The sequence below is a fragment of the Arachis ipaensis genome, chromosome B07 (genome assembly GCF_000816755.2).
Source record: "Arachis ipaensis cultivar K30076 chromosome B07, Araip1.1, whole genome shotgun sequence".
In the NCBI taxonomy this organism is placed as follows: Eukaryota; Viridiplantae; Streptophyta; class Magnoliopsida; order Fabales; family Fabaceae; genus Arachis; species Arachis ipaensis.
This window is the reverse complement of record NC_029791.2, coordinates 2,065,366-2,075,124: the sequence shown is the minus strand read 5'-3', so window position 1 is coordinate 2,075,124 and position 9,759 is coordinate 2,065,366. Positions and strand designations below refer to the sequence as shown.

The following is a 9,759-nucleotide window of genomic DNA, read 5'->3' as shown; positions in this document are numbered from 1 at the left end:
CGATATCTTTTTTTTTTTTTCTTTCTTTTGGTTGATATCATTGCTGAATTTGGTTGGATCGTGTTTCAGGAATTGGCGGTTTCTTTTTGCTGATTGAGCTGGATCTCGGATAAGATGGGGTTCTTGGTGACGACGCTGATCTTCTTGGTCGTTGGAATCATTGCGTGCCTTTGCACCCGAATTTGCTGCAACCGAGGACCCTCCACTAATCTGTAATTTTTCCTCTTCTAAAATAATCTGCAATCTCGAATTTTCAACATTATTTTTTTAATTGGTGTAGCTGGTTCTTATTATATTGATTTACATGCTTAGCTTAATGCTACTATGAGCGAAATTCAACTATAGTTCAACCTTTTTTTTTAGTGTGAAGTATGTCTTTACTTTTAGTGAAGTAGCTGAATTGGTTTGATTTTAAGCTTTGATTTGCTGTATTTTATTCTTAATTTCTGGAGATAGTTGATTTAGGAGAAGCATTGGGTAGAGGAGGATTTGCTAATCTTAAAATTGCTGAGTGTATGTTTGTATTAATATTTATTTGTTTATTTATATCTCATTGCGGGTGTTCATGTGGCCTTGTGGGATTTCTTTACTTCACATTGTGTTGGATATGTGGATTCCAATGGCACTTAAAGCAGAGCTGAACATGTAGGTTGAAAACCCTTCAAGGATTGTGTAGGAGATTTTATTTTTTTTCTCCCTACCACTATGAAATCAGCTATTGCTTTTCAATTGAGAGTAACATTCCTATGACCAAATTAGATTTAGTAGTGTGTCTTGCACAATATAGAAATTTGTAACCTGAAATAACTGATAGATCTGGAAAATAGTGGGTTGCTTATTGGTTACAAATTTTTCTTCAAACCAGCTTTTCTAATGCTTGTTCAAATCTAATTCCGTCTAAAGTATAAAGGATCAGTGCATTCAAGCATGTGTTGTCTTGTAGTATCATTGGGAAATTATTTTTGTTTTCTTTTGTGTTAATTCTTGTGAAGTGGTAGCTGTATAGGTTATGAATTTGTAATCTTAATTCTTGTGAAAATGCCTTGCTTTTTTCCTGTAATGTGGCTTATATTTATTTGGCAACTCAAGTAGGTTTTTATGATGATGCAATTTTCATCTGAAGAGATTTAGATATTCTTGAATTTCGAACATTTTCCTCTTATATTTATCTCCTCTCTACTTTTCTTTTTATGAACATTTTCCTCTCTAAATTACTGTTCTCTGTATGAGCTAATACCTTATTATTCTGTTGCAGATTTCACCTTACTTTGGTTATTACTGCCACAATATGTTGCTGGATGATGTAAGTGCATGTTCCATTTACATTATCCTTTTATTTTGCATAACGTTAGCATATTATTGCTCGTTGGAATATCAATGAATAAATTCTCATGCTAAAATGTATCATCCATAATCAATCATATTGAAGCTTTGTTCCATGGGTGTGCAGTGTGCTTAATGCCTCTGCTGATCCATGATACTGTCCCATGAATTTTTTTCTTTTTTAAAATTAAGTGATATCAAGTTTTTCTTTTCTTTAAAATATGCTACTTTTTGTTACTTTAATCAGGTGGGCAATCGTATATCTGGCACAGATGAACCCTCTCATAGTACCTGTGCTGAATGAGGGTGAATAAGTTTCTTCATAAACAGAGGTAGCTCCTTATAAGTTAGAGAGAATGCATCAAAGGTTGGCTGCTAGAGATAATTCGATTTCGGCTCCAATGGATCATTCAGTATTTTCTATGGGTGGATCTGTATGTATTTAATGTTTGACAATGGCGTTTCAATTAGATTTTCCAATGCTGGCTGACATTACCCATGTCATAAATTGTTGTATTCAATCCTCATTCATTTCAGAAGTCGGTACAGAGTGGTATCAACTATGTATTTTGGTGAAATAAGTTGATGAGTTTTGCTTTTTATCATTATATCATATGCAACGGTTAAGAAAAGAACTTATGCTTAGGGAAAAATCATTCTTGCAAGTGCAACTTCTGTATAATTATGCAGAAAAATAAGCTAGTTTAGTTTAATATCTAAGCATTTTTTTACCACATATTATGTCTACTTAAATTAGTGTCATGTGCATTTGTGCGGACAAGATGCTAGTTTACAATCTAAAAATGACAAATTGGATAAGATTTGCTGCAAATAATTTATTTGCACATTTCTCACATTTGGAAGTATATCACAAAATCGGCATATACTCCTCTCTGTACTTGAAAACAAAATGAATAACTGAAGTAGAACATATAATTAGGGTAAAAAAATTTCAGAAATATAACGATATGTATTCATGTAGCAATGTAGCATCATTTTTTAAAATGTTTCCTTTATACAATCAACTAAATTCCTGAACTCCTCCAGGGCTCTCTCATCAGCCCCATCACGCAACAGCGGCGGAAAGAAGAGCCATACGGCGGTGGCCACCACAAACACCACCGTAACAGGCCCTGAAATAGCCCAATGTAGCATCCCTTTGTGTCCCACTCCCAACCACTTCATCACACAAAACTCCACAACTACACACCCCCCATGCAAGACAAAGAAGCACGTGACCTCCCACGTGGGAGCAGCACGTGTGACGTAATAGAACAACAGCTCGTGCATTATCCCGGACACCACGAAAGACGCCATGACTCCGGGAACTGAGGCCCATTGGGGGCCCAATACCGTCCTGGACAGTGCAGTTCTCACAGGAATGTATATAGTGTGTCTAAGAAGATTTGTTACAATGAGGTTCCACCTCCTTCCCCAGAATTCTTGCAATGAAGTGGACAAGTAAGGCTCATTAGAGGGTAGTTCTAGCTCAATCCCAAGTGCAGCATTGGCCACAATGTTGCAAAGTCCCACAACAATATCTACTAATAGATAAACAAGGATACAATATAGGCCAACAATAACTGTGTGGTTAAGCTTTTGTTTGTGGTCATTAAGGCCCATCAATAACACCCCAAAAAGCAAGGCCTTGATAGGGAAAATAATGAAATGAAGCTTTTCCTTTCTTACATTGTCTTTTGAGTGATTTTGGTGAGTTTGGTTAGATGGGTATGGTTGATTTTGGTTTTGGGTGATCCCTCTAAGGGGTAGGCAAGCAAAGGAGAGGAAGAAAGGAAGAGACTTTGGTGGGTTTGAAGAGAGTGGGCCCAAGTCAAAGGTGAAAAGGATGAGCTTGAAGCTTGTGAGCCATGTAATCAAGAAGGCAGTGATACCTGTTGGGAGGACATAGGAGAGTTGAAGTGGAAGGAAGGTGAAGAGACACAAAACTGGTGTGAGGCTGAGAAGCCTTAACTTTCCTTTTGGTATATTTGATGATATGAAATAACAGTAACATAGTGAGGCTATGATTGAAAACCATACCTTCATTAAGCTCTTGATTTCTCCTTCCAATTCCTTGCATTTTGGGCCCAACATATTTTGCATAGTGAGTAATATGTTCCTAATGTCTGAAATTATGTGCATGTGAATACCATATGTGGGAATTGACCAAAATGGAAAAGTCCCCTATTAGGAGGGAAACCATTAAATGGTACCTGCTTCCAATTGGAGAAACTATAACCACCAAGTGGATGTGGTAGGTAGGCAAGATTTACTAATTTCATGGCTCGTGTTAGTTTTTATAGCTAAATATTTCACTTAAAGATAACAACGGTAATGTAATAAAATGATGTGGCAAATAACATTTGTCTAATTTCCATGTTTGTATTCCTAAATGATGAATAAGAAGGAGCTTTCTACTACGAGAAAAGTATTTTCTGGTTTTTGATGATCCGAAATTTGTTATGAATCATGACCATTTAAATTTTGAACCAATGATTAAGATTTAAAACATTTATTAATTATAAAATAATTATATTTATATTTAAATATTTAAAAAATAGTTTTATTTTAAAATTTTATTTTTATCTTTTTGTTTTTTTTTTCCTCTCTCACTCTAAACATCATCACTACCTCCCCAACCACCAAAAAACCTCTTGTAGGTCATCATTCAGAAGTTGGGTTCATATGAACCAAGTATCATTTCATGCAATATGCTGATTGCTGAACAAATTATTGCTTTGTTTCTGAGTGTTTTTTTACTTAACGAAGTGCAATAGCTCGACTCATGAAGAGGTTATGCTTGCAATTGAAGCTTTAGTTTAGACTACGCAACCGGTCTTTATTTTGCTAAATATATGATAAAATTTATAAGTATTTGGTCCAAGTTTACAAGAGCGTGTTGGGTGGAAGATGCAAAAGAGAGACAATGATTTGGTTCAAAGTTTCGATGCATAACAAAAAAAACAATCTCCCAAAAAAGAGCGCGAAATGGTAGTGCTGGTGTTGCCATTAACGGTAATGTTGATGTTTTTGTGGTGGTAGCAGTAAGCATTGTGATAAAAGATGTTTAATGGGAGAGAAGATAGAGAAAAGGATAACATAAACATTTTCTAAAATTATTTTATATTTTTTTACATGGATATCATTAAGATCTAAAAGACTAGTTCGTCCCTTAAAGTCATTCCCTTATTGAGATTATTAAAAAACAACGAACATACGCTGTAACTACTCATCATCATCCTCATCATCATCATCATCATCATCATCAATCCAACCTGCTGAATGCGTGCTGGCATATTCAACGTTAGGACCAGCTGCAAAACCATAAAGCACGGACATCCTATTTTCCTCATCAACATCTGCAGGAGTCGCTTTATAAGATGACTCAAATGCTGAAACTGGTCTGGCATAATTATAAGCCATGTTGCCAACACTTTGCCTTGTATTTGACTCTATCTGGCACTGATCCTCCTCCTCCCTATGTTGTTCCTCTACAGTCTGCCTTTTGGCTGATGAGACCACACTGACGCCACTTCCATCATTTTCCTCGCTGTGTTTCCTTTTGGTTGACGATGTCTTCTCGGACTTGCTCTTCTTACATTCAGGTCCCTCTTGGTTATCTTGGTCATCCTTAAAATGATGTGAGCTTCTTTTCCTGTGTCCATTCACGGATGCTTGGTCTTTTTCACCATCAGGTGACTTTGGGGGTTCTTGGCTTGGCATGATGTTGTCCCCACAATTATCATCCGTATTCCTATCAGCAGGCAAACATTCAGCATTGCGGCTTTCCATCTCTGCAACTCGATGTTGGCCAGATTGCTGCTCACGTAGCTCCTTGGCTATAGCCTTGTGTTTCAAAAGGGACAATAGGGGTGGCTTTCCCTTACTAACTGGATTAGTTTGCTTGGAATCCTTCACCAAAAGAGCTCGTATGGGCTGGCTATCCTCGGACATTTCAGATTTCTTTGGAATCGTTGCGCTATTTTCAGTCAAACCAGAACCGGATTTTCCGTTAGCTTTTGGTTGCTTCGCAATAGTCGAACCAGAGATTGCCTTTTCAGAACTGTTCTTTGCAAAAACTTCCCCAGATGGCTTTCCATTAGCTTTTGGTTGCTTTGTAATCTTTGAAGGGGAAGTCTTCTTTCCAGTATTGTTCTTGACACCACCTTTCCCAGCAGAGCGCTTTGGAGTCGCTTTAGATCCAGTAGTATCCTTGGTCAAACAACCAGATTTTCTATTAGCTTCTGGTTTATTTGCAATATTTGAACCAGAACTCATCTTTTCAGGACTGTTCTTGCTACCAACTTCTCCAGGAGACAGCTTTCCAGTCACTTTAGATCTGTTGACATTTTCAGTCGAACAACTGGATTTTCCATTATCTACATCACCATTTTTCTTAGTTGGCCTAACTCCCTCTTTGGTTGCAGGCTTCATCTTCCCATTATTGTCATTAATTTCTTGGACAGTATCTTCTTCATAGGGGAATATTATATGATCTCTTAGAGGGGTCCCTAATATTTCATCAATATCATGATTCCTGGTCCAAGTAATGGTGGGAAGAAATTAGTACAGGAAAAAAGGACAAGCTGAGTTATAGAAAGTAAACTTATAACACTTACAGGCAATAAATAAGAATGCGTTTGTTTGGCAAAAGACCTTCCCAAGCCCTTATGATAACATCATCATCATCATCGTCCTCAAAAGCAATCTCTCTGATAAGCACAAATTGAGAATCAATCTTCTAAACAGCTTAGAATAAAAATCATAAAATGAAGACAAGAAAGACAAAAGTAAAATGTAAATAACCTTGGCAAACATTTGCGGTGATATGATTTCGGACAACGTCTACAAACAGCCAATTGCAGCTCAGGTTTCATTACATTTTCAACTTCTTTACAGACACAGCAATAATGAACAGGACAGGTGAAAGAATTTGCGCCAGAAATGTTTCTCTCAAGCTCCTCTGCATCATGGTTATTTATCTGGGAAAGTAACTTGGCAACACAATGTGGATGATAGAAGTATTCACAGGTTGCAGAAGCACATTTAAAGACCTGAAAGAAGACTTCACAGAATAACTCTTCCATTTTACACAGGGAAGCTCCAAAAGAACCTCTTTTATCCAAAAAAATACTTTATATCTACTAATCAATAAATCAACGTAAGAGAAAGCAGATTCTAAAGCAAGAGAATTAAGGGTCAAAAGTATCAGTTCCCAAGAAAACATGATAGGGTTATGACAGATTCACTACTTAATTTAATACCCACCCTGCCTATAGAAAATAATATGAGAATGAACACCAAACTGCCAAGAAAACCAAAAACCAAGGTAATGAAATTCCACAACTAGAGATCTGATATGTCATCACGGCCTGCTACAAGGTGGCGCAGACATTACCAATATATTCTAATAAAACTCGGAGCACCATTAAATACTAAGTAAAAGCTTTTTCTCCTCAAAATAATATTGAAAAAAATACTAAAAGGAATCGGTGGCACTTCAGACAGCTATGGAAACTATATAAACAGAGTAATCAACGTGCATGACGAAATTCATTTTGTTTGCAAAAGCTATACCTCAGCACCGTTAACTTTATCAGAAGATCCCAGCTTGCCACATGCAAAGCACTGATGCTGATTATATAAACAATTCTTACAATAAAAGCTCGGGATCCGCTGCAGATTTTTTAAACAAAAAAGCAAATTAGTACATAAACAGTAAAAAGGAAGAGTTAAATAGATAACACAGGAAAATAATATCATATCACAACCTCCTTCTGAGAGAAACCAAGAGAAGCACACTTAGATCCTTTACCATCCATCTTTCTCGCATGAAATGATCTCATGCATGGTCCTTCGCAACTGCATGTATCATTAGATTACTTAAAATTATGGGGAGAAAACTCATATACTGTTCCATAATAATGATGATGAAATGTTCATGGTACTCACGGAAATTATTAACAATCACACTCACACCGATGCACATGGCAAAAATAGCACAACAAAAGAAATTAACCCAAATGAAGGGAAAAATCATACCATGTAAGATTACCACCATCATCACAAATCACACAAACTTCATGAGACGAATCATCCTCTTCTTCAGACTCTTCAGGCTGTACCAAATCTTTAACTTCCTGAATAAAAAATTAAAAGATGTTGTAAATATTACATATGAAGGAACAAGAAAAAAGAAAGAAGATCATCTTTCTGGGACAAAGAAATATTTCACAAACCTTGTTAGAAAGATTTTTATTCCCCACTTTCGCCTTCAAAACGGAGAGCAAAAGCTGTTTAAATCATGGAACTGTCATTAATAAGAAACACGTGTCGGAGACAAAACAATCAAGCATTATTGCACTGGGTCCTTAAAAGAAAGAAAGAAATATTTTTCAAGTATATCTAAACCCTTATGACGCAAACAAGAACAAGCTTCACCGACTAGATAGAGTCAATCACAACCGCACAAAATGCCGCACTCTTTTTACAAAATTTCTTGCAGACATCACCCATTTATATATACATTTACTTTTACCCATCAACCTAAAGTATTCACATTAATGCATCACGTACACGTAAAAATTAGCAATTAATTTAACTCAGTTGCTAAAGTATACATGCATAATGGCAAATTTGAATCGTTAAGTTTCAAAATACCATTGTAACGGCTACGACAAATAAAATACAAACCTGGGACTTAGCTAAGACAGCATCTCTTTTGGCAGCTTCATCAATCAGATGCATATGGTCCAGCAAATCTTTTTCTGAAGGCTTAGACTTAGATAAGCTACAATACAAATAATTAAAGAATAAGAAAATTATTGCCACAGAAATAAGTAGTAGCATCAAATCAAGTCCACGAACAAGGAAAATACCTAAATTCCCTATTCTTAAACATGTTACCCCAGACAGAATTGGCTGATGTCTTGGGATTTCTCTTTACTAGATGCAGGAAGTGAACGGTGATCAGAATGGTCCTTATAGTATCAAGATAGCTATTCCTTGGCTTCTTCAGCTCAATCCAATTTTTCTCTTTTGATGATAGCAATGATATCACAGGTTTTGCTCTAGAAAGATTAAATCTCCATGCTGTGACCTGCACCATAACTGCCTTCAGCCCCTCATCCGTGGAGCCATGTAGGAACACCCTCTCTTCGGTTCGACCAGAATTCTTGACAGTTTTATTACCCCATTGAATTGGTAATGCAGCAAAAGAAACTGGCTCAGAATCCTCATCTTCAAGATGGTAATTAGACACAGAGTTAAGCTGGGCCTCACCCTCAGCCTCGTCATCCGAACGGACCACCTTACCCTTTTTCATCCAAACAATTTCTCCTCTACACAGCTAACTAGCTAAGCCAAAAACACAAAAATAAATTAATAAACTAATTTTAAACAAATTCAAATAACCAAAAATCAAGAGAAAGTAATGCTCATATCATAAACAATCCATCACATACAGATGCAAATCTCAAACCATAACATAACAACTTAGGGTTCAAAACGCCAGTACAAAATCCTCACATGCAATCATAGTAATAAGTAATAACAATGCAATAACAAACAATGCAATAACAAATTACACATACCGCCGTCGATAATAATAAAAACGATAATAATCGAGATATTACAAGCAGAATCGCATAAAAGAACCCTAAAAACAAAATACAAAGCGAAAACACGGAATAATCTCTTAATAAACAAAAGAAAAATAACCGATAAATAATTAATGATGAGTAAGAGAGTAGTGAACGAACCTTAGAAAGAAGAAGGCGAAGGAGAAGAAGAAAGAGAAAGTGGCGCGAAGGTGAAGAACAAAAGGAGAATAAAATAAATATGAATAAAAAGAAAAAAAGGGAACAAAAAAGAGAGTGAGAGTTGGTGACGGAAAGTAGAAAGTTAACGAAACAGTGTGGCGTCAACGTAGTTATCTGCTTCTAACTTAGCCGTAAACTTTGCCGCTAAACCTTCTCCGTTTTCTTCAACCTTTCTTCATCACCCGCCACGTATCTTATATATACGTTTTTTTTTAGGGAGTATCTTAAATATAGTTTGACTTCACTGTTGAGTGTTGACTCATCTTCTTTTTTTCTATTATTATTATATTTAATTTGATATTTATATGCACTTGTAATAAGATAAATTGATATTTGAGAATCATATGATATGATTTGATTTGATTTGTTTGATTAAATTATTATTTTATTATTTTTAATTATTAATTTTATATAAAAATTAGTTTTTGTTTAATATTTAACAAATATTTTAATAGTATATTGATGAAAGGTGTCATAAATATAATGTAAAAATAGTATATTATAAATCATATTTTTTTATAAAAAAACAAATCTTAATAATCTCAATCAAAACTTATAATAGTAATATATTAAGATAATAAAAAAAATAATTATCTTTTTTATTAAGATATGATAA

At 35.5% G+C, this 9,759-nt stretch overlaps 3 protein-coding genes across 4 annotated transcripts; 1 reads left to right on the top strand and 2 right to left on the bottom strand.

The window, feature by feature from the left end:
* Positions 41-1,935, top strand: LOC107607990 (V-type proton ATPase subunit e1). The gene is made up of 3 exons (XM_016309885.2): positions 41-212; positions 1,256-1,303; positions 1,571-1,935. Exons 1-3 carry the CDS (start codon positions 115-117, stop codon positions 1,635-1,637), a joined length of 213 nt encoding a protein of 70 aa, XP_016165371.1. The 5' UTR covers positions 41-114; the 3' UTR covers positions 1,638-1,935.
* On the bottom strand, positions 2,145-3,741 carry LOC107607986 (probable long-chain-alcohol O-fatty-acyltransferase 5). Its single transcript, XM_016309879.2, has 2 exons — positions 3,364-3,741; positions 2,145-3,215 (listed from the first exon to the last, which is right to left on the bottom strand). The coding sequence occupies exons 1-2, from the start codon at positions 3,401-3,403 to the stop codon at positions 2,323-2,325; spliced, it is 933 nt and encodes a 310-aa protein (XP_016165365.1). The 5' UTR covers positions 3,404-3,741; the 3' UTR covers positions 2,145-2,322.
* On the bottom strand, positions 4,407-9,314 carry LOC107607983 (protein ENHANCED DOWNY MILDEW 2). Of its 2 annotated transcripts, none has more exons than XM_016309876.2 (10): positions 9,084-9,314; positions 8,202-8,679; positions 8,017-8,113; positions 7,563-7,616; positions 7,366-7,463; positions 7,095-7,185; positions 6,901-6,999; positions 6,130-6,377; positions 5,943-6,035; positions 4,407-5,860 (listed from the first exon to the last, which is right to left on the bottom strand). In XM_016309876.2, exons 2-10 carry the CDS (start codon positions 8,645-8,647, stop codon positions 4,549-4,551), a joined length of 2,538 nt encoding a protein of 845 aa, XP_016165362.1. In that variant the 5' UTR covers positions 8,648-8,679; positions 9,084-9,314; the 3' UTR covers positions 4,407-4,548. The 2 variants fall into 2 exon arrangements, with proteins under 2 accessions (XP_016165362.1, XP_016165361.1); XM_016309875.2 differs by having other exon boundaries at positions 8,202-8,675.